The sequence below is a fragment of the Carassius carassius genome, chromosome 6, assembly GCF_963082965.1.
Source record: "Carassius carassius chromosome 6, fCarCar2.1, whole genome shotgun sequence".
NCBI classification, from domain to species: Eukaryota; Metazoa; Chordata; class Actinopteri; order Cypriniformes; family Cyprinidae; genus Carassius; species Carassius carassius.
In genome coordinates this window covers 40,578,961-40,604,903 of record NC_081760.1, presented here as the reverse complement: position 1 = coordinate 40,604,903, position 25,943 = coordinate 40,578,961, and the positions used below count along the sequence as shown (strand labels likewise).

Below are 25,943 nucleotides of genomic sequence, written 5' to 3'. Positions count from 1 at the left end.
AAAATGTTACGAAACTGCCTGGAAGAGGACGTGTGTCTATATCATCCTAATGCATGATAAGAAGGAGAGTTTGAGTGTCTAAACACTCTCCAAGGGTCACAGCTGGAGAATTGCAGAATATAATTTAGTCTCGGCAGATCATCACATGTTGTTTGGGAGGGTTTCAAGAAGAATTCTCCTAGCTCATCCAAAAAAAAACTAAAGCATATTCATTTATCAGACACGACTGGAACTTCAAATGGGAATGGCTTCTATGGTCAGATGAAACTAAAAATGAGCTTTTTAGCAGCAAACACTCAAGATGGGTTTGGTGAACACAGAGATATAAAGTACCCCATGTGTACAATGAACTATACTGCTGTATTTTGATGCTGTGGGTCTATATTTCTGCTGGAGGTCCTGGACATCTTGTTTAGATACATGGCATCATGGATTCTTCTGCTATTCTGCTACAGCCATTCCAGTCCTCTGACCTGAACCCTATAGAAAATGAGAGGAGTGAACTGAAGAGAAGAAGCTGGCAATCTAAAGGGTCTGGAGTGATTCTGGATGAAGGAATGGTCTCTGATCTCTTGTCAGGTGTTCTCTAACCTCATCACGCATTATAGGAGAAAATTTAGACCTGTTAAACTGGCAAACGAAGATTACAAAAATTATTGAATAAAAGGGTGCCGTTAATTGTGGCCAATGTGTATTAGAGAAAAACATTTCATAATGATATTTCCCCCATTTTAAATTCTTATTATCCAATGAAAGTATACATTTTGTGATTTTTTAAAATAAAAGATCAAAAGGATTATCAATGCAGATGAATTTTCACAGCCTCCTTTGATCATATTTACCAAGGGTGTCTATATTTTTGGACATGACTGTAGACTGTGAAAACTATAGATACCGTATTTTTCGAACTATAAGACGCACCCGAGTATAAGTCGCATCAGTCCAAAAATACGTCATGATGAGGGAAAAAACATATATAAGTCACACTGGACTATAAGTCGCATTTATGCGCTCTATGCTGCTCAGTGTAGACTACAGGAGCAAGCAGCTGCATAGAGCGCCCTCTCACGGCTGTAGACGGTAATGTTTTCTCTTGGTTCATTTCTCTTGGTTCATGTCAAATTAATTTTGATAAATAAGTCACACCTGACTATAAGTCGCAAGACAAGCCAAACTATGAAAAAAAGTGTGACTTATAGTCCGGAAAATACAGTATATAGACAGACTAAAGTACTGGGATGATTTTGCGCAAACTATTGTTAACAGCGTTAACAAAGAATAACGTAACAACAGGAATACATCAACATTCCAAAATCAAAGGTTTATTGCCCTTAACTATTTTTAACATCAAGCAAATCCCGCACTTTATTTTCTCTTTCTTGCAAGTTTTTTATTTAGGAAATGCAGTGCTGCGTGAATATATAAAGTTTGGCAAGGCCAGTGTTCATGCAGGGAGCTAAAGCAGAGCTGAACACACACTAGGGCTGAAACAATTAGTCGACATTATCAACAATAAAAAATTGTCGACAAATATTTTTGTTTTGTCGAGTAGTCGTTTGATTTAATTTGACCTAATTTAGAGTCTGCAATAATGCGGTTTGACCAGTGTGGCGCTGTAGCGCAAGACTGTAATTCAGCCCTCCTCGATGCAATTCGAGAGAAGAAGAGATACAGAGCTTGCTCAGCGCTGCTTCAGAGAAACGCACTCGAGCCGAACCGAATGGTGTTTGGATGTGAGAAAATATATGACGCGCGCTTTCCTCTCAATAATGAAATACACAAAAACAACAAAATTATTATTATTATTATTATTATTAGGGGGAAGTCGTGGCCTAATGGTTAGAGAGTCGCAATCGAAGGGTGGTGAGTTCGAGTCTCGGGCCGGCAGGAATTTATTGGTGGGGGGAGTGCATGTACAGTGCTCTCAATACCACGATTTAGGTGTCCTTGAGGAAGGCATCGAACCCCCAACTGCTCCCCGGGCATCGCAGCATAAATGGCTGCCCACTGCTCCGGGTGTGTGTTCACAGTGTGTGTGTGTGTGTGTTCACTGCTCTGTGTGTGTGCACTTCGGATGGGTTAAATGCAGAGCAGGAATTCTGAGTATGGGTCACCATACTTGGCTGAATGTCACGTCACTTTTTTTTTATTATCAATATTTAAAACAGTTGAGTACATTTTTTTTTCAGGATTCTTTGAATATAAAGATCCAGAGATCAGAATTTATCTGAAATAAAAAAGCTTTTGTAACATTATATGCTTTACCAATCAAAAGCTTGAGTCAATATAATTTTTATTTTTATTTTTTTATTGGGGTGTGGGGGATTACTGTAGAAATTAATACTTCTATTTATCAAAGATGCTTTAAATTGATACAGACATTTATAATGTTACAAAATATTTCTATTTCAGATAAATGCTGATCTTCTGAACTTTCTATTCATCAAAGATCCTGAAAAAAATTATATTCTGCTATTTTCAACATGATACAATGATAATAATAATAGTAATAATAATAAATGTTTTTTGGAGCAGCACATCAGTATATTAGAATAATTTCTGAAGGATCATGTGTGTCATGATCCCGTCTCTTTCTCTGTCTCCCACTGCTGATCACACACACACACACTCTATTCACCAACACCTTTCATTACTGACAGCTGTTTTCACTTTCCATTAGGCTCATTCCCCCCCACCTGTTCCTTATCCCTTCTCATTATCTTGTCTTCTCTTAACCCTCTATTTCCCCGTCTTGTTGTCAGATTGTTTGATGTCACAGATGCGTATTGACCTGAGTTTCTTTCACTTCTATCCTGTCCTATCCTGTCTTGTCGGTGTGTACTGTGACTGTGTCTGTTCCCCGAATAGTGAGGTCAAAATATAAATTTAATGTAGGATCTAGAAAAAAATCTTATCGTGATTAAACCAGAAACATGTAAAGTAAATGAACAAAAACAATTTTTAAAGTTTGGGCTCATAAATATTAGATCACTCACACCCAAAGCAGTTATTGTAAATGAAATGAAATGATCACAGATAATAGTTTTGATGTACTCTGCTTGACTGAAACCTGGATAAAACCAAAAGATTATTTTGGTCTAAATGAGTCTACTCCACCAAACTACTGTTATAAGCATGAGCCCCTTCAGACTGGTCAACAATATTGTAAGAAAGGCCACCCCTTGAAAGTGAATTCTTCCGAAACCCTCCCTCCTGTGTTCGTGATTTGGACTGTTCCAAATATTTCCGCGGAGTGAGAACCAAGACAGTATAGAGGCTGGATGTGTTTATAGTCAATGTTTCATAGTTAAATTAGTTAGAAGTGGCCCGTTTAAGGATTGTGTGGATACATGTGTGCGTGCAACTAATTGTAAGTACATTTACATAATTCATTGTATGATAAGTTCACAAGCGAGATTAATGACCGCTACCGCGGCATTCCGCCTAAATGTTTACATTGTTTATTATATTTGCACATTTCCTTGTAGACAAAATGTTATAATTCTCCTGTGTTTTTGTTTAATAGAATATTTAATTTTATTGCATATTAGGCTATAATGCGTAGACTTGAAACGCATCTCAGGGAACATGTTCGGGCTTGTTCACCGGACGAGTTAGGCACGTGAGCTAGACGCACGATGCAGTAGTGCGATCATTTAATAGAACTTTGAGTCGTATTTGTATATATATTATATTTAGATAATTTACAATGCTGTTACTTATGAGTATTCAAGTACTGCTATAAAGATCTGTTAATGTGTATTTAATAATTTATTCATATTTGTATACTGTTTTATATTTACAGAACCACACACATCTTTGCACAATAAATCACCCTGAAGTACATTCCTGGTGTGAGACCTAATGTTCTGACTGGACACCCTGTAGCCGTTCTATGAATCCGAACCTGAGTTAGACAAGAGTAGTTAGCAGTTTTTTCATGGTCCTTCGAGCCGGAGGTTGTGGATTGCTACAGACATGTCTCAACCAGAAAGAGAAGCCCCTGCTGTGCGGCCGAGGAGACGAGTTAACCCTCCAGCCTACTTCGAAGACTTTGAGCTCAGTGGACCTGGGTCTCATCAACAGCAATCACGGTCACTTATCTGCCAGGGAGTACTGGAGAATGAAACAGCAAGTGCTACAGGTCATTCCAGATCCACTTTACCAGTGAGCCAAGCATCAGAACATCAGAGTGGATACTGACTGACCAATGGGACTGCACTTCTGAGAAGCTGAGAGAGGAGAATGCAGCATTGCAAAGGCAAGTGAAACAGCTGCCAGAGCTTACAGCCATGTTAAAGGAGATGAAGAGGGAGAACGCAGCCTTGCAACGACAATCCAGCCAGCTCCCTGAGATCATTTCAGCATTCCAAGAGATGCGTCAACAGAATGCTGCATTATAGCATGAGCTTCAAAGCTTGAAATCGAAGCAGAGCTCTCCATCCGAGTCGGTCACTCCACAAATGCCATCACCACGCTCTCACTCTCCAGCAGTTAACTTTCAGACTCCACAGCCATACCGCTCAATACCAGCTCCACACAGCAGGTTGCCACCATCTGCCACTAAGAGACTGCCACACCCAGCTGTGCCAGAGGAAAGCTCAGAGCTGACTGAAGATCTGAGAAACATGAACATTTCTTCCTCCCCTCATGAGAGACCCTCCTTTACAGCACATTATAGTTACTCAGCTCAGTTCAGGTATCCCAACACTTCCCCATACTACCAGCCACCTCAGCTGCCTGAGTCCGTGGTCCCATCACAGGAAAGGAGGAGGCCAGCCCATGCAGAATACAGCTCAGATAATTTCTTACCCTCATGTACCCAAGAGAAAATCTACAGAGGTCCAGCCCCTACCATCCCCTGCCTAACGTCTTCTGACCCTAGGGAGTTTTCAAGACTGAGAATTGCTTTAGAGAACATCCTGCCTGACGATGCCACAGAACGTTTCAAATTTCAAATCCTCATAGACCATCTGATACTGGAGGAGGTCCTCCTTGAATGTGGAATGTGGATCACATGTGTCTTGACTCCTGAGTAAACTGCCACATGACCTCAGATCAAGTTTCAAGCGGTACACCCACCCTTTGCAAGTCTCTATTCCTACTTTGCTGGACGTCGCTGATTGGTTGGAATATGAGCTTCAAGTACAGGAAGACAATAGCCAGTACGCTTGTTATACAAGGCAGGAATCTTCAGTGCGTGGCAGAGAGGTGAGAAGAGAGTCTAAGCAGCTTCGCAGACCAACCACCATTCTACTTGGTACCGACAAGTCACATTCCACATCAATGTCGTCAGCCACATCTAAACCAGCTTCAGTCAGAGAAGAGAAGGTGAGAGCTTATTGTCCATACTGTGATAATAATAAACACTATCTGAATGGCTGTGACAACTTCAAGCTTCTAAGCAAAGACCTGAAGATAGACTGGATAAAGACAAAGAACCGATGCTGGCGTTGTGGTCGTGGACATCAAGCAGCTAACTGCACACTAAAGTCTTTCTGCCCAACCTGCAACAAGAAGCACCTTATGGTACTACATGATGTCAATGACCAGGTCAAGACATCTCAGCCAAGTGAAGCTCCTTCCAGTGCAGTTTTATATGTTGACCGACCAACCTCCGGAAGTAAAGTACTGCTCAAAGTGACTAAGGTTCTGATCAAGAATGGCAACGTGGCAATGGAGACTTACGCCATATTAGATGATGGATCAGAGCGGACCATCATTCTGCATGATGCAGTGCAGAAATTAAGACTTGTGGGGGAGCCAGAGGACCTTGTACTTCGTACAGTGAGACAGGATACCCAGGTCATTCACGGGGCGGCAGTGACTTTTACTGTGTCCCAAACTGTTAACCCCAGCAAAGCTTACAAGATCCGTAATGCCTTCACAGCCAAAGCACTCGGTCTGGCAGAACATACACACCCAGTTAGTGTCCTGCAACAGAAATTTAAGCATCTTGAAGGGTTACCTCTACAACAGCTGGACAAGGTACATCCTGTTCTACTCATTGGCTCTGATTGCCCCCTCCTCCTCACACCAATAGAACCAGTCCAGCTGGGGCCCCCTGGTGGGCCAGCAGCAGTAAGAACACGTCTGGGATGGACACTGCAGGGTCCAACTGAAGAATTGAGCAGTCATCTTTCCCCTGATCAATGATTCTTCACCTCACTGCGGCCTGTCAATGACCTTTATGCAAATGTGGAGAGACTGTGGCAAATGGATGTTCTACCCTACCAGAGTGAAAAGGTAATTACCAGGTCATGCCAAGACAAAGAGTCCATTCAGCTTCAGCAAGAGAACACGGTGAGAGTGGATGTTAATGGTATCCAGCGATACGCTACTCCTCTGCTCCGTGTCAAGAACATACCTCGCCTCTGTGCACCAAAGGAAGCTGTCCTGCCACAGTTGAGAGGAATCGAGAAACGGCTGGAAAGGGACCCTGTTCTAACTGCAGCATACCAAGGGGAGCTGGCCAAGCTAGTGCAAGCTGGTTATGTTGTCAAACTTAGTCAGGAGCAAGTGGACAGAACAAAGGAAGCCTGGTACATCCCGCACCACATGGTGCAGCATAATGGGAAGAACAGGGTGGTCTTTAACTGTTCATTCTCATATCAAGGGCACAACCTGATCGAGCTACTGTTACCTGGTCCAACACTTGGTCCATCTCTCCTGGCAGTCCTTCTGCGTTTCCGGGAGCACTCTGTTGCCATAAGTAGTGACATCCGCGGCATGTTCAATCAGGTACGCCTCTTGCCACAAGATAAACCTCTGCTGAGATACATCTGGAGAGACATGCAAAGAGACAGAATCCCAGATGTCTATGAATGGCAGGTACTGCCTTTCGGGACCACTTGCAGTCCGTGTTGTGCCTCGCTTGCTTTACAGAAGCACGTTCTAGATCACAGCCAACCTGGAAAGGACACACAAGTTTCAGTGGAGAAGTCATTCTATGTGGACAATTGCCTCCAGAGCTTCGCTTCCCGTGACATGGCCAAGAATCTTGTAGACAAACTCTGTGTCCTTCTAGCATCTGGCGGCTTTGAGTTACGACAGGGGGCTAGTAATGACCCTTCAGTTATCAGCCATCTGCCAGCTGACATTCAGTCACCGAGTAGCATCCTCTGGCTCAGCGAAGGCCACCAAGAAGCTCAGGAATCAACACTTGGCCTGCACTGGAATTGCCAATCAGATACCCTCTCTTACAAACGACCCAAACCAGACAGTGAAGTGCCCACAATGCGAAGCATCTACCAGATCCTTGCCAGCCAGTATGATCCACTTGGCTATATTGTACCCTTCACCACTCGAGCCAAGGTGATAGTGCAGAGGTTGTGGGACAAACAAAGGGAGTGGGATGACCCAAGGCTGCCAGAGGACCTATTAGACTCTTGGAAACACTGGGAGAGTGAATTGGAAGATCTGCAGAATATCAGTTTGCCCAGATGTTACTGCAGCAAGGAACTAGACTGCTCTAGCAGTATTAGGCAACTTCACATCTTTTGTGATGCCTCAGAGAAGGCGTATGGATCAGTGGCTTACTTAAGAACAGAAAACCCTCAAGGTAAAGTGGAGGTGGCCTTTGTAACAGCTAGGTCTCGTGTTGCTCCCAAGAAACAGCAGAGAATCCCTCGTCTTGAGCTGTGTGCAGCACTCACAGGTGCACAGCTTGCTAAAGTCCTGAAGGCAGAGCTAACGTTACCACTCAGTAGTGTCACACTGTGGTCTGATTCCACCACAGTGCTAATTTGGCTTTTATCAGATTCCTGTCGCTTTAAGGTGTTTGTGGGGACCAGAGTGGCAGAAGTACAGGACTTGACTGAATCTGACACCTGGCGTTACGTACAGTCATCCGACAACCCAGCAGATGCAATTACAAGAGGAAAGTCTCCCTCTGATCTCAACAAAGACAGCAGATGGAACCAAGGTCCAGAATTCCTCAGACAAAGAACAGACAGCTGGCCAAAAATGCCACCATTAGCTCACATAAGTCAAGATGGTGAGCTGAAAAGGTCAACTTTCTGTGGACTGTTAACCACTGCTCTGTCATTGCCGGATCCTCATCAATTTTGCACATTCACAGACTACTTAAAAGCTCTTATACAACCATCAGCAGAAAGCTCTCCCTCCATTGTAACTGCAGAAGACTATATAGAAGCTGAGCTCTCAGCCCTCCGACAGATCAAGGCAGAATCATTCCCAGACGAGATATTGCACTTGAAATCTGGTAAACCTCTACCAAGCAATAGTCGACTGCTTTGCCTAGCCCCAGAACTAGATATCAGAACCAATCTTATTCGGGTTGGCGGTCGCCTATGACAAATCAGTCAACTAGACGAGGATACCATTCACCCCATTGTCCTTGATCCACATCACCCACTCACCAAACTAATTATCAAAGACTACGATGACTGTTTGCATCACCCTGGACCAGAAAGGGTGTTTGCGGAGCTCAGGAGAAAAAACTGGGTATTAAGAGGACGAGCAGCAGTCAAACATCACCAACGCCAATGCGCTGAATGCCAAAAATGGCGGGCTAAACCGCATCCCCCCAGGATGGCAGACCTCCCACCTGCCAGGTTAAGAATTCACCAGCCAGTTTTCTATTCAACAGGTATAGATTGCTTTGGTCCCCATCTCATAAAGTTTGGACGCCGAAATGAGAAGCGTTGGGGGATCATCTTCAAGTGTATGACCACCCGTGCAGTGCATATTGATCTCCTCACAAGTATGGACAGTGACTCATTCCTAATGGCCCTCCGTCGCTTCATTGCTCGACAAGGGAAACCCTTTGAAATCCTGTCAGATCAGGGAACGAATTTCAAAGGTGGTGAAAGGGAACTTCGGAATGCCTACACTGCTCTTCAACCTGAGCTCCAAGCTCCAAGGGAGCGGGAAATTCGATCCTTGAAAACAGCCCTGCAAGTGACACTCGGAGCACAGACAGTCACTGAAGAAGTATTGCGGACTGTTCTCATTGAAATAGAGGGGATCCTTAATGCCAAACCTCTTGGTTAAACATCTTCAGACATTGCTGACCCTGACCCAATTACACTCAACATCCTGCTGATGGGGCGGCGGGATGCCTCACTTCCCCAAGTGACATACCAGGATTCTGAGCTTCTGAGTCAACGGAAATGGAGGCATAGTCAGCTGTTAGCTGATCACTTTTGGAGGCAATTCATCCATAACTACCTACCCAGCCTTCAAACCAGACAGAAATGAATGTCAGAAACAGAGAACCTACAGATAGGTGAAACTGTTATGATTGTGGATCCACAGCTACCTCGTGCACTTTGGTCTGTAGGAAGGATTGTTCAAGTTTTCCCTTGGAAGGATAACAGAGTCAGATCAGCTGAGATCAAAGTGAAAGACAGAACTTACCTAAGGCCAGTGACCAAGATAATCTGCATACCTCCTTTGACTGAATGACATTCCAAAATTTAGTAAGGCCCTTCTTGTTCAGATTCACCTTGTGAATTTGGGGGCGGCTGTAAGAAAGGCCACCCTTGAAAGTGAACTCTTCCGAACCCCCCCTCCTGTGTTCGTGCACAATAAATCACCCTGAAGTACATTCCTGGTGTGAGACCTAATGTTCTGACCGGACACCCTGTAGCCGTTCTATGAATCCGAACCTGAGTTAGACAAGAGTAGTCAGCAGTTTTTTCAAATATATAGTGATATTCTCAATGTTACCCAGAAAACAGGATACAGGTTTAACTCATTTGAAATACTTCTGCTTAATGAAACACTGTCAGACATGCAAAAGAAATCTAATGTATCTCTCGCTCTGGCTACTGTGTATAGACCACCAGGGCCGTATACAGAATTCGTAAAAGAATTTGCAGATTTCCTCTCAGACATTCTGGTTACAGTTGAAAAGGGGCTAATCATGGGAGATTTTAATATTCACGTTGATAATACAAATGATGCATTAGGACTTGCGTTTACTGACCTAATAAACTCTTTTGGAGTCAAGCAAAATGTCACCGGGCCCACTCATCGTTTTAATCATACACTAGATTTAATTATATCGCATGGAATCGATCTTACTGATATAGATATCGTACCTCAAAGTGATGATGTTACAGACCATGTCCTTGTATCGTGCATGCTGCATATCACTGATATTAACTATATGTCTCAGCGTTACCGTCTGGGCAGAACTATTGTTCCAGTCACCAAAGACAGATTCGCAAATAACCTGCCTGATCTATCTCAACTGCTATTTGTACCCAAAAATACACATGAATTAGACGAAATCACTGACAACATGGGCACTATTTTCTCCAATACATTAGAAGCTGTTGCCCCCATCAAATTGAAAAAGGTTAGAGAAAAAAGTACTGTGCCATTGTATAACAGTAATACTCACTCTCTCAAGAAAGAAACTCGTAGTCCTGAAAGCAAATGGAGAAAAACTAACTTGTACGTTTTTAGAATTGCATGGAAAAACAGTATGTCCAGCTATAGACAGGCTCTGAAAACTGCTAGGGCAGAGCATATACACAAACTCATATAAAATAACCAAAACAATCCAAGGTTTTTATTTAGCACAGTGGCTAAATTAACAAATTACCAGACGCCACCTGATTCAAATATTCCACCAACTTTTAATATTAATGACTTTATGAATTTCTTCACTGATAAAATATATAACATTAGAAATACAATAGGAATGTAGATTCTACAGCGTCTAACACTTCAGTTTCATCCATCGCACCCAAAGATAAACAAATATAGGACAGGAAGAGCTAAATAAACTTATCACTGTATCTAAACCAACAACATGTTTATTAGATCCTGTTCCCACTAAATTACTGAAAGATTTTTACCTGTAATAGAAGAACAGCTTCTCAATATGTTTAACTCATCGTTATCTTTAGGTCATTTCCCAAAACCATTCAAGCTGGCGGTTATTAATCCTCTTATTAAGAAACCAAAACTAGATCCTAGTGAACAGGCAAATTATAGGCCTATTTCAAATCTTCCATTTATGTCTAAAATTTTAGAAAAAGTTGTGTCTGCTCAATTGAGCACCTTCTTGAGCAAAAATGATATATATGAAGAATTTCAGTCAGGTCCCACCATAGCACAGAAACTGCACTTGTTAAAATTAAAAATGACCTGCTTCTTACGTCAGATCAAGGCTGCATCTCATTTCTAGTTTTACTTGATCTTAGTGCTGCGTTCGACACCATAGATCATGACATAATCATAGATCAATTACAAAACTATACAGGTATTCAAGGGCAGGCTCTAAGATGGTTTAGATCCTACCTGTCCAATCGCTACCATTTTGTTTATTTAAATGGGGAGTCATCTCATTTATCACCAGTAAAATATGGAGTGCCACAAGGATCCATCCTAGGTCCCCTTCTATTTTCAATATACATGTTGCCCCTTGGTAATATTATTAGAAAATACGGAATTAGCTTCCACTGTTATGCTGATGATACTCAGCTATATATCTCAATGAGACCAGATGAAACTTCTAAATTATCTAAGCTAACAGAGTGTGTTAAAAATGTAAAAGATTGGATGACCAATAATTTTCTCCAATTAAATTCGGATAAGACAGAGATATTAATTATTGGACCAAAAAACACTACACAGAATCTTGTAGATTACAATCTGCAACTATACGGATGTACTGTTACTTCCTCTACAGTCAAAAATCTGGGTGTTATATTAGACAGCAACTTGTCTTTTGAAAATCATATTTCCCATGTTACAAAAACTGCATTATTCCATCTTAGAAACATTGCCAAGCTACGAAACATGTTATCTGTTTCTGATGCAGAAAAGCTAGTTCATGCATTTATGACGTCTAGACTGGACTATTGTAATGCACTTCTAGGTGGTTGTCCTGCTTCTTCGATAAACAAGCCACAGGTAATCCAAAATGCAGCAGCTAGAGTCCTTACCAGGTCAAGAAAATGTGATCATATTAACAAAATTTTACAGTCTCTGCACTGGCTACCTATTAAGTTCCGTATCAGTTACAAATTATCATTACTTACCTATAAGGCCCTAAATGGTTTAGCTCCTGTGTACCTTACTAGCCTTCTACCACGTTACAATCCATCACGCTCCCTAAGGTCACAAAACGCTGGACTTTTGGTAGCTCCTAGGATAGCAGAGTCCTCTAAAGGAGCTAGAGCTTTTTCACATTTGGCTCCCAAACTCTGGAATAGCCTTCGTGATAATGTTCAGGGTTCAGACACACTCTCTCTGTTTAAATCTAGATTAAAAATGCATCTCGAGCATTCAAATAATGTATCTTAAATTGTGAGTGTAGTTGCATCTGATCAAATGCGCATTTTTATTCTTTAGCTTGGGTTAAACTAATACATTTTACTTTTTTGGATCAGCAGCTATGCTAATGATGTCTCTATTTGTTTCTATGTTTTGCCACGGGATTTACATCCTGTGGTAAGTAGGATTTACACAAGCTCCAGTCTGGATCCAGAACACCTGAGAAGAGATGATGCTGACCCTCAGAGGACCTCAGATGATGCTAACCCTGAATCAACAAACAGAACTAATAAATATTGCTACAAGTGTGACTGCATCATATAATAATTATTAATTATTAATAATATTAATAATGTTCATTGTCTGGCTGACTACGTCTTGTATTAATTTTTCTAAAAATCCTGTCATACATGCACAAACTGACAGTCACCACTTATAAGCTATTAATAAATATTGTAGAAACATACTTTTCTGTAAAGTTGCTTTGTAACGATTTGTATTGTAAAAAGCGCTATACAAATAAACTTGAATTGAATAGAAAACTTGAATTGTACTACGGTATAACTTCCACTGCTGGAATTACTCTGTGCTCGTCATTGTACATCCACAGAACCTTGCCTGCTAAAGACTGCAACAGATTACCTGCTGGGTGCTCTCCGACCGTCTGCCTCTTCGTGAGCTACAAGTGCCTCAGCCTCACCAGTCTTCTGGTCACCCCTGCCACTGAGGAGCTTTGTGTTCACGTTATTATACCAAGTCCACTGGTTTCTTCAGTTCGCCGTTCTTTATTGATACTTCAGTTTGGATTACCTGTGGTCAGACTTTTTGATTCCGTTAAAGAACTATAATTGTCAATCTCGCTTTTGAGTCCTCTCTACCTGACCACAGAACAATCTGACCAAGACATGGACTCAGCTAGTGGCAGCCCATTCCAGACTGCCGTGGAACACCAGGGTGTCCTTCTAGGCAAGCATGAAGAGGACATATCCGCCGGCAGACACGCCAACGAGATGCTGGCCTTTTAGATGTTCGAGCTTTCCTGCCAGGTCCACAATATGTGCCTACAGTCTTCCGCCTCGCATGTTCCTCCTGTCCTGCCGGAGTCTATTCAGGTGAGCCAAAACAATGTCGCTCTTTCCTTACCCAATGCGAGGTGGTGTTTTCCCTACAGCCCATGATGAATGCAAAGGAGCAAGCCAAGGTCGCCTACGTTCTCTCCCTTCTCGCTGGCCGGGCTCGAGAATGGGGAACGGCTAACTGGGAGGCGGAGACAGATTGCATCTCCAGCTTTGCGCTTTTCAAGGAGGAGATGATCTGGGTCTTCGACCGATCAGCCTACGGTGAGGAGGCTTCTCGACTGCTTTCCGCTCTCTGTAATCTACCTAGAGTACAGAAGGAGACTATTCCATTGACTCTTACCATTTCTGGTAATCACAGAGGGACAATTTCTTTTTTTATTTTTCGATCTCCTTACACTCCTGTTGTTTTAGGCGATCCTTGGCTAAAGCTCCATAATCCTCACATTGATTGGGCTAAAGGATCCATTTTGTCTTGGAAAGTTGTCATGTCATGTAGAGTGTTTAGTCTCTGCTGTTCCCCCTGTGTCTTCTGTTTCTGTTTTTCAGGAGGAAGCAGGGGAATTGTCTGGAGTACCGGAGGGATATTACGATATGTGAGGGGTTTTCAGTCATTCCCGAGCCATGTCTCTTCCCCCCTATTACCACCTTTAACACGTCCCTCTCACACTTTGAGTATAAGGTTCTTCCCTTCGGATTGGTCAACGCCCCCGCCGTTTTTCAGGCTCTTGTTAATGACGTCCTTCAGGATATGCTCAACTTAATCGTCTTTGTCATCTCGATGACATATTAATTTTCTCACCTTCTCTCCAAGTCCACATACAACACGTTCGCCACATCCTCCAATGCTTGCTTAAGAATCGACTATTTGTCAAGGCTGAGAAATGCTCCTTTCACATGTCCTCGGTAACGTTTCTGGGCTCGGTCATCTCTGAAGAGGGGATCAGTATGGATCCAGCTAAGGTCCAGGTGGTTGCCGACTGGCCCGTCCCTGACTCTCATGCCGCTTTCTCGATTTTGCTAATTTCTATCGTCGTTTTATACGCAATTTTAGCCAAGTGGTCGCTCACAATGTGACTGGAGTAATGATGCAAAAAATTCAGCCTTGAAATCACAGGAATAAATTACATTTTAAAATATATTCAAATAAAATGAAGTTATTTTAAATAGTAAAAAATCTTTCAAAATATTACTGTGTTTGCTCTACTTTGGATCAAATACATGCAGGCTTGATGAGCAGAAGAAACTTCTTTAAAAACATATGTTACTGTTAAAAAATGTTTGACTGGTAGTGTATATTGTGAATAATTTTTTTATCCAAAAATAAAACATCTAATCACTTACCTTTATTTTGTTTCTTATCCATATCATATACTTACGAAAGGAGATGTTAGGCAGAATGACGAGTCGTTCAGTTAAATTTCATATAGTAATTAAATGGTAAATAAGGTTTCTCTGTCATCTCATTTTGTGTGTCAAAGATATTTATTTGTATAAATTAATTGTATAATAATTGTAATTAAATAATATTATTTGCCAAAGCTGAAGTGATTACTATGTATTTTATTTATTTGTTATGTATAACAGTATTTTAACAAATTGCAAGAGCTGAATGATCAATCAAATTATATTAATTAATCAGTGAAATAATTGACGATTAGTCGATTAATCATTCTAATAATCGTTAGATTAGATTATTTGATTATCAAAATAATCGTTTGTTGCAGCCCTAACACACACTGTCCTTCTGCCGCACGTCGAGGCAACTCAGAAAATACGGCTCTTCTTTAAGGTCATTCTTAAAGTACCGGTAACATGAGGAATCATACTGTTTTCTAAAGCAGGGTATCGCGATACATTTTTAGTATCAGTATATCGTGAAACACTAATACAGACATACACACACACACACACACACACACAAACAGTCAGATCATCTACACACACACACACACACACACACACACAGATTATCTACACACAGACACACACACACACACACACACACTGTCAGATTATCTACACACAAACACAGACACACACACACACACACACACACACACACACACAAACACACAATCAGTCAGATCATCTACACACACACACACACACAGTCAGATTATCTACACACAAACACAAACACACACAGTCAGATCATCTACAGACACACACACACAGTCAGATCATCTATACACACACACACACACACACACACACACACACACACAGTCAGATCATCTATACACACACACACACACACACACACACACACACACACACACACACACACACACACTGTGATCAGTTAACTGTAAATGATCTCTTATATGTTCTTATTACCTCAGTATCTGCAGCTGACAGTTTGGACTCTTCAGTCCATCAGAAATAAACTTTACACCAGAGTCCTGCAGGTCATTGTTCCTCAGATCCAGCTCTCTCAGGACACAGTTTGAGGATTGAAGAGCTGAAGACACAATTTCACAATGCTGTTCTGAGAGACCACAGCCAGAAAATCTAGAAGAGATTAAATATAATTTAAGAAATAACAAAACAATAAAGACATTTACAGAGTGTTGTGAGTTTTCTGTCCTCAGGGAACGGAGGATGACATAATCTGAACACTGAATCACAATATGATGTTTTATAATCTTTCAGATTGATTCATATCTGAGATCAGATGTGATCCTGACTGTTTATTCAACTCATCAATATTTAACATTCTGCTAAATGTAGCAAGGTTTTCTGGAGGTATAAAAATAAAAGTTTTGAGAGACTCCAGACAGTTGAACAGGATTAAATCCTGCTGTATTGTTAATGTGATCAATATTTGTCGTTTCTCTTTATTTGCTGCTTCAGCTGCATTAGTTTGAGTCAGTGGTGTTCACAGGAACAGTAACTTGCTTTGCTTTATTAACTTTATTAACTTTAATCAAGATCAAAGTCATTCAAGATCAAACGAAATGTGTTGAATAAATGCTTGATATGTAGTTTAATCTTCACAGTAAGAGACAGAGATGAATTCACTGAGTCACGTATGTGGAAATCAAATCCTTTCAAATTAGCTTAATGAAATAAAAGAGTCCTGAATGAGAGCATGATGGAATAAAACAGATGAATTTAATTCTCTGTCAGCTGCTGAAGATCTTTAAAATGATTGTTTAAGAGTCATGAAATTATATTAACATTTACTATTTATTTGACTATTAATCATCATCTATGAACTAACAGTTCTGTGGAATTAATTTATTATGTCTGTGAGTGACTGCATTAATGTTTAAAGTATAGGTTTTGCATTAGTGTATAGAAATTAACTGAGCAAAATACAGATTATTACACACAATAAACATGTTTAAAATCATGGGTTGTAATGAGGCACTGATGAGATGTGTGTCCTTTACTGCAGATTCATTACTCACTATAAAAGACTAAAAATAGCATTACAGATCTCAGAAGCTGCTTGTCACAGCAGAAGAGTATTTGATGAATCAAGCTGCTAAAGGACTGTTTTCTACTTCCTCCTGATCACTTCTGAAGCAGAACAGCAGCGGAGAGCAATGAGGAGACGAGGAGAGAGATCACATGACAACAGACAGCTGCCAATCATCAAGTTCAGTGTCGATGGTGAAGCGTGTGTCATTCTCTTCCTTTTGACACGATTGACTCGGGTTCGAATCCGCCTTTTGGTAAACTTTCTTTCTCCCTTTTCAAATTTCAAAATCAGAAAAGCTTTTATTTTTAATAAAATTTTGCCCAAAAAGGTGGCATCCATTTACAACCCGAATTCCGGAAAAGTTGGGACGTTTTTTAAATTTTAATAAAATGAAAACTAAAGGAATTTCAAATCACATGAGCCAATATTTTATTCACAATAGAACATAGATAACGTAGCAAATGTTTAAACTGAGAAATTTTACACTTTTATCCACTTAATTAGCTCATTTAAAATTTAATGCCTGCTACAGGTCTCAAAAAAGTTGGCACAGGGGCAACAAATGGCTAAAAAAGCAAGCAGTTTTGAAAAGATTCAGCTGGGAGAACATCTAGTTAATTGATATCAGGTCTGTAACATGATTAGCTATAAAAGCTTTGTCTTAGAGAAGCAGAGTCTCTCAGAAGTATAGATGGGCAGAGGCTCTCCAATCTGTGAAAGACTGCGTAAAAAAATTATGGAAAACTTTAAAAACAATGTTCCTCAACGTCAAATTGCAAAGGCTTTGCAAATCTCATCATCTACAGTGCATAACATCATCAAAAAATACAGAGAAACTGGAGAAATCTCTGTGCGTAAGGGACAAGGCCAGAGACCTTTATTGGATGCCCGTGGTCTTCAGCTCTCAGACAACACTGCATCACTCATCGTGTCCTCCGGGCTAAAGAGGAGGGAGACCTTCCAGCATGTTATCAGCGTTCAGTTCAAAAGCCAGCATCTCTGATGGTATGGGGGTGCATAAGTGCATACGGTATGGGCAGCTTGCATGTTTTGGAAGGCTCTGTGAATGCTGAAAGGTATATAAAGGTTTTAGAGCAACATATGCTTCCCTCCAAACAACGTCTATTTCAGGGAAGGCCTTGTTTATTTCAGCAGGACAATGCAAAACCACATACTGGAGCTATAACAACAGCATGGCTTCGTCGTAGAAGAGTCCGGGTGCTAACCTGGCCTGCCTGCAGTCCAGATCTTTCACCTATAGAGAACATTTGGCGCATCATTAAACGAAAAATACGTCAAAGACGACCACGAACTCTTCAGCAGCTGGAAATCTATATAAGGCAAGAATGGGACCAAATTCCAACAGCAAAACTCCAGCAACTCATAGCCACAATGCCCAGATGTCTTCAAACTGTTTTGAAAAGAAAAGGAGATGCTACACCATGGTAAACATGCCCCGTCCCAACTATTTTGAGACCTGTAGCAGAAATCAAAATTGAAATGAGCTCATTTTGTGCATAAAATTGTAAACTTTCTCAGTTTAAACATTTGCTATGTTATCTATGTTCTATTGTGAATAAAATATTGGCTCATGTGATTTGAAAGTCTTTTAGTTTTCATTTTATTAAAATTTAAAAAACGTCCCAACTTTTCCGGAATTCGGGTTGTAATAATTTGAATTACAATTTAAACTCCACTCATTCTGCTTTATAATGTATTACCATTATTAGCAAAATATCCTACTATTTTCAATCATTTCTCCCCTAACGATTGAAAGATTTTATTTGTTAATTAATAATGTTTTCAACTCAAAAGTAAATATGCATGTAATGTAGTAATTTTAATATATTTTACTGTTATTTATTGTAAGTACATTAATAAATAAAATCAGACTTATTAATAGGCTTTCCCAATCTTATTTGCGTAAGAAGTTGGCGCGTGATGAATTTGCTCTTTTGGCGGTTAATAGTCTATGCTTGCTGTTGCATGACTTGAATTAATTTTTTTTTTAATTTTTTTACAACATACAACGACTGCAGAGGAATCTGAACCTGAACAAACTAAAGACAGATGAAGCTAGACGCCCGACAGCCTCATAAAGACGATCCATTAGACGCTCCCTAGACAGCTCAGTGTTTTACATATGTCAGGAAAAGGACCATTTACATCCAAATGTAATTTAATGCACACAGAACACAACATAGAAATATGTCTCAGAATATAAACTGCTTAATCAGCCATTTTCAGTAAGATTAATCGTTACTAAATGTGTTTGTGTGTCTGTGCGTTTCACTTGAATAATGTCCAAATGATATCGGTTTTAAAGCAGTGGGTAATTCACTCGTCTACTTTGCGATTCTGTTGGCAAACATATTTTTATTCAGGAGAAAATCTCTCATTCAGGAACATTTATTTTAAAGGAGTCAGATTCATTATTAAATATGATCCTTTAGTTGATGATGAAACACTCACAGAGCTTTTCTGCAGTTGATCACAGCTGGTATCAGTCTTCTTCTCCCCTCAGCTGATGTGTTGTATGTCATGAGGTTCAGTTCATCCAGTGTCTCCTCTGACATCTGAAGCATGTAGGAGATTGTTGAGCAGTGACCAGCAGAGAGTTTCTTCTTTGATTGTTTGTCTGATTTCACAAACTCCTGAATCTCTGTGGACAGAGTCTGATCTTTCACTTCCAGCAGACAGAGGAACAGATTGATGGACTGATCAGCTGAGAGAGGATTAGGATCATCTGGATCTTTGATCATATGTTTAATGTACCGTGTGGTTCTGCTGATGGTCTCTGAGCTGTTCTCTGTGTGTGTCAGTAGATCCTGTAAGAGTCTCTGATTGGACTCCAGTGAGACGCCCAGCAGGAACCGCAGGAACAGATCCAGACGTCCATTCTTACTCTTGAGAGCTTTATCTACTGCTGATCTTAGTAGATCATACAGAGGGACTTCAGAGCTGGATAATCTGAATTTGAGCAGTGGATCTCTGAATTCATGCAGTGTTTTCTGGTTCTCTGTTAAACAGCAGTAAAGCTGATAGAAAGCAGCGAGAAACTCCTGAACGCTCAGATGAATGAAGCTGTAGACTTTCCTCTGATGAATCACAGATTTTTGCTTAAAGATCTCAGTGCAAATCCCAGAATACACTGAGGCGTCAGTGACGTCTATGCTGCTCTCAATCAGGTCCTCCTCATAGAACATCACATTGCCCTTCATCAGCTGTTTGAAAGCCACTTCAGCAAGTTTCACAATCACTTCTCTGTTGGACGGCAGGAGTTTCTCTGGATCTCTCTCTTCATACTTCTGCTTCCTCATGTTGATCTGAATCAGCAGGAAGTGGATGTACATTTCAGTCAGAGTTTGAGGGATTTCTGCTCTCAGATCTTCTTCCAGGAGCTTCTGAAGCACAGTGGATGAGATCCAGCAGAAGACGGGGATGTGGCACATGATGTGGAGGCTTCTTGCTCTTCTGATGTGTGAGATGATTCTGCTGGCTTGATGCTCATCACTGATTCTCTTCCTGAAATATTCCTCCTTCTGAGGCTCAGTGAATCCCTGAATTTCTGTCAGACGGTGGATGTATTTGGAGGGGATCTGATTGGCTGCTGCTGGTCTGGAGGTGATCCAGATGAGAGCAGAGGGAAGCAGCTCTCCTTTCATGAGCTTTGACATCAACACAGCCACTGATGAAGTCTCAGTCACATCACAAACTTTCTGAGCGTCTGAAAACATCAGTGTGATTCTGCTTTCATCCAGACCATCAAAGATGAACACAACTTTACACTCCTCATAAATCTGTGAGTCCAGATCTTGAAGTTCAGGATGAAAGTCCAGCAGAAGTCTGTGAAGACTGTACTGATGATCTGGGATCAAGTTCAGCTCTCGAAATGGAAGCACAAACATGAAATCTACATCCTGATTGGCTTTTCCCTCGGCCCAGTCCAGAATGAACTTCTGCACAGAGACGGTTTTTCCGATTCCAGCGATGCCTTTAGTAAGAACAGTCTTGATCTGCTCTTTCTCCTCACATCCTGCTTCAGCGGAGGCTTTAAAGATGTCATTGCAGTAGATTGGAGTGTCTTGTGAGTGTTGTGTTCTGGCTGTTTTCTCCATCTGTAAAACCTCATGTTCTTCATTCACTCCTTCTCTCTCTCCCTCTATGATGTAGAGCTGTGTGTAGATGCTGTTCAGGAGGCTTTCATTCTCCTGGAGTTTCAGTCCCTCACATAATCTCTCATACTTCTTCTTCATGCTGGTTTTGTGCTGCTCTTTGACTCTCTGTAGTTCATCATTCACTGGTTCAGGAGGATCTCTGGTCTGAGTGTCTCTATACACACTGCTGAGGGAAAAAAATGATTAAAAAATATATAAATACAGGATTTAATCTATAAACAAAATTAGAATGTAAATCATCACAGGTGGCAGTCTAGTATTTTTCATATATTTTATGTCTTACATATTGACACTAAGTTAATTTTAAAACATTAAATGTTTAAAATGCACGATACCAAGCTGGACAGTGTCTCACCTGGGGTCAGAGGTCACTGGTTCAGCACTGAGGTCAGAGGTCACTGGTTCAGCACTGAGGTCAGAGGTCACTGGTTCAGCACTGGGGTCAGAGGTCACTGGTTCAGCACTGAGTTTAGGAGGCTGTTCCATGGATCTGTCACTCTTCAGAGACACACAGCTGTGATCTGGAGATGAAGATCTCTCACTGATCTCCATGATGAAGAACTGATCTGAGGTCTGTCAATGAAGAAACAGAACAAATAACAGAAACACTTTGACCACATCAGTGGAGGAACTCAGTGCTCATGTGTTTGTTGAGAAAGAATCAAAACAGAAATCATGAATCTCTGTTCAGAGACGAGTGTGTTTTATGCTGCTGTAATCTGACATCAGGTTTTTTGAAAGCATGAAACCCTGTTCTGGATTTTTTTGAATCAGTACAATAAAGCTGAAAGAATATTTGACATTAGCTTCAAAAGCAAACTATGTTAGTTTATATGAGTTACATCATGTAAAAGTCTTACATGCAATAGAAAAGAAATGTCCTGAAAAAAAAAAAAAATAGGGAGTTTTATTTGAACATTTACACTTATGAAGGTAAAGTTTACCACGGTAAAGCAATAAATGAACACATTTAAAGTGAGAAGGGTCTAAATTCAAATAATAACCAAAAAACACAATTTTGGGGGTTATACTAAAGTTTGGATATACATATTTTTTACAAAATTGGAAAAGTTAATCCAGAACACTTTACAGTAAGTACAGTTCCAAAACAAGTGATTGATTGTTTCTTCAGACTGAAGACAAAAGGAGCAATTGAGCGAAAAACTATTGCTAAATTTAGCACGTTTGTAATTTATTAATTAATATTAATTAATTTACGACAAAGTACAATGTGCATTCTAATGTCCAACTTTTAGGTTAACACAGATTACACCTCCTCTGGTATCTGGAGAGATCCTGTACTTTGTTTTCCAGCTCACAGATTCTTTTTTCCGCGATTGTGTAGGGTTGGGTATCAATTGGGTTTTATTTGATACCGGTGCCATTTCATTACATTCAAAACAGTACCTGTGCCTAAACGGTGCCTGAATCGATACTTCTACATAAAAATAAATAAATAAATAAAATAAAAAGCCCAAAAAGGATAACATTATAGAACATTAAAAAGATTAAAAATAAATCCATTGCTTTCACACGCTCCTTGGATGCTCTCATTTCCCAAGCTTCTCTTACTCTAAGCCTAAATGTATTTCATGATCTGAGTCATTGTTTAATACAAAACCACACATAATGTTTCTACTGTATCTCTGTCAATCACTCTGATATTTAGTTAAGATAAATGCTGTCTGTCACTATCTTTAATCAGTTCTGTGAATTACTGTATGCTCATTCTTTATAAAGTAGAAACAATGTCGTTTGTAAAGTACAGTACTTGTGCAAAAGTCTTTTGCACATTAGTATTTTCACCCCAAAAAAGGGTTCTAAGGGAGTTATTTATATTTTTTTGCTGTAGTGTGTCAGTAGGAAATATCAGTTTACATTTCCAAACAGTCATTTTGCCATTAATTTTAATAATAATCTAGTGAGATTGTTGAATGCACAAGCAGTCTGACAACAGACCGCCTAAGACTAAGACTTTTTCACAGTAGTGTATGTATAAAGTAAGTATAATTAGATTAAGTATATTTAAATAAGTATAAGGGCTAGATGTTCGCTGGAGGAAACAGCGGTGAACAAAGAGAAAACTTTGCAGTAGATGAGAAAATGATTGCTCCCTCGTGACCTTTCGTGAATTGTATTTATGCCAAAGAACTGCACAGATACAGATATTTTAACAATCTGTCGATAAACACACACCTTGTGTCCTCTGTTTGTGTCCGAGTCTGCTCGCGCTGCTCCACGGTCTGTGGATTGAAGAGCGCGCTGAAAGACAAGGAGACTGATCTGCTGCTGTTTTCAGATTAAATTCAAGGTGACTGACTCTGATGCGATCGCAAATGTGTGTACAGTTTTTGGCTGATGCTATAGCCCCACTAAAAAAGCCTAGTGACGCCCGTGCTTCTTGTTGTCATGCTGTCTAGTCTCTGCTTCCCTGGGTGTCCACTAGTGGGCTCACTTCCCCTTAGGCACTTCACCATAGGCAGTAGTATTCCACTAGTCTTGTCCTGTCATCACAGTAATTGCACTCCTGCTAATTGCACCAGGTGCATTCACTTAATTGTCATTAGCCTCCCTACAAATACCTGTCTTTCCATGTTGTCTGTATGGAGTCCTTACCTTTCGTGTTTCCAGTCTTCTCGTCCTCCGAGATTCCTCGTTGTCTTCTCGCCCTCCGAGACCCCTCGTTTTCCGAGTTCCCTTTCCTTTGTTTATTTGTTTTGGACTGCCTTTTTGGTTTTGACCTTGGCTGTGTTTGACAACGATTTGGATTACCCTATATTAAATAAATACCTGCTATTGGATCTCTCTCTCTCCCTGTGTTTCACTGGTCGCGATAGTCACAGAAGGACTCCATCACTGAGATCCAGCGGTATGTCTGTTCATGTTTCCTCCCCAGCCACCGAGCGGGAGAGGAATGGTTTTGAGGGAACCCGCCTGGTAGTTTTCCGTGGGACTAGGGGTGGTCGCAAGGGAGTTAGTGGTAGAGAGGAGGTTCGGCATCGCTCTCCACCATGGCCCCCCTTCGACCCTGGGCTCGTGTGGAACGGATCGGAGCCGCCGTCTCACCATGATGAACGGAAAGGAGAAAGGAAGCGTACGTCTGCCGATCCAACGCCACGGCACGAGAAATTATTTTTCCATGCTGTCCAAAAATCCTAGAGATTCCCAGGAGTGTTCATGTCACGTCTGCCGATCCAGAGACTGAGCCAGTGCCACAGTACAAGATGGCCACCAACCCAGCGCCACTGCACAAGGCGGCTGCCAGCCCGGAGCCACTGCAGAGGATGTTAGCTACAGTAGGCTTTCCTGAGTTGAGTCAGGTTCCCGTTGACCCTCTAGAGTCAAGTCATGTTCCCATTGACGCTCCAGAGTCGAGTCAGATTCCGGTTGACCCTCCAGATTCGAGTCATATTCTCGTTGATCCTCCAGAGTCGAGTCAGGTGCTTGTGGACCCTCCAGAGTAGAGTCAGGTGCTCATGGACCCTCCAGAGTCAGGGTTAGTCACCGTTGACCTTCCAGAGTCAGGGTTAGTCACCGTCGACCTTCCAGAGTCAGGGTCAGTCATCGTTGAACTTCCAGAGTCAGGGCTAGTTCCGGTTGACCCTCCAGAGTCGAGTCAGGTGCCAGTTGACTTTTCAGAGTCGAGTCAGGTTCCGGTTGACCCTCCAGAGTCGAGTCAGGTTCTCGTGGACCCTCCAGAGTCGAGTCAGGTGATCGTGGACCTTCCTGAGTCAGGACTAGTTACCATCGACCCTCCAGAGTCAGGGTTAGTCACCGTTGACCTTCCAGAGTCAGAACTAGACACCGTTGACCTTCCAGAGTCAGAACTAGTCATCATTGAACTTCCAGAGTCAGGGCTAGTCACCGTTGACCCTCCAGAGTCTGGACTAGTTACCGTTGAACTTCCAGAGTCAAGTCAGGGCACTGGTGATCTTCAAGGACAGAGTCAAGTCACCGGGGTTCTTCATGGGAGAATTCAAGTCACCAGTGATCTTCATGAACAAAGGCAAGTCACCATTGATCTTCATGAACAAAGGCACGTCACCATTGACCTTCATGAACAAATACAAGTCACCAATGATCTTCATGAACAAATGCAAGTCACCAATAATCTTCATGAGCAGAGTCAAGTCAGCACCGATCTTCTGGAATCCAGTATAAATACCATGGGATTACCAGAGTCTTGTCACTTCTCTGTGGAACTACCAGAGCCTCTCCATGTCTCTGATGAACTTAGAGAGCCTCTCCACGTCTCTGATGAACTACCAGAACCGTTCCACGTCCCTGATGAACTACCAGAACCGTTCCACGTCTCTGCTGAACTACCAGTCTCTCCTCGCCTCTGCGGAACTTCCAGAGGCTCGTCATGTCTCAGTCGAACTCTCTGAGCGCCCAACTGTTCCTGTTGTGGCCACGGAGGCTACCCTTAACATGTTCATGTTCTTTGTTTCAGACTTGTCCTACCCGACTTGCTCTTCTGCCAGTCCGATCCCACTGTGGTGGTCTTCGGCGCTGCCCTGGTGGGCTTCGGTTTCGACCACATGGACGTGGTGGTCTTCTGCTCCGCCCTGGGGGGCTTCCATCCCGACCACACGGTTGTGGTGGTCTTCTGCTTCGCCCTGGGGGGCTCCGGCCTCGACCACACGGACACGGTGGTCTTCTGCTCCGCCCTGTGGGGTTCCCGTTCCGACCACACGGTTGTGGTGGTCTTCTGCTCCGCCCTGGGGGGCTCCGGCCTCAACCACACGGACATGGTGGTCTTCTGCTCCACCCTCGGGGGCTGCTGTTCTGACCGCACGGATGTGGTGGTCTTCTGCTCCGCCCTGGTGGGCGCCACGCTATGTCCTTCCTGGACTTGTGTTTTTGTGTTTGTTTTTCTCCTCTGCCTGTTTTCCACCTTTGGACCTGGCCCTCCGTCCCTCCCCCTGATCCTCCGCCGGTCCACCTCCCTCCTGGGTTTCTTGACTGTGTCTTTCTTTCTGTTTCCCTCTTGGACCTGGCCCT

General features: G+C 41.8%; 1 protein-coding gene across 2 annotated transcripts in view; it reads right to left on the bottom strand.

The window, feature by feature from the left end:
- Positions 1–21,071, bottom strand: part of LOC132142894 (NACHT, LRR and PYD domains-containing protein 12-like) — a 31,626-nt gene extending 10,555 nt beyond the window's left edge. For both annotated transcript variants that reach the window (XM_059553088.1, XM_059553089.1), the window contains exons 1-2: positions 19,234–21,071; positions 15,672–15,845 (exon numbers count right to left, since the gene is read on the bottom strand). In XM_059553088.1, the coding sequence (XP_059409071.1) occupies positions 15,672–15,845; positions 19,234–21,017 (1,958 nt within the window). In that variant the 5' untranslated portion in view covers positions 21,018–21,071. The remainder of the gene's footprint in view (positions 1–15,671; positions 15,846–19,233) is intronic.
- Positions 21,072–25,943: the final 4,872 nt, after the last annotated feature.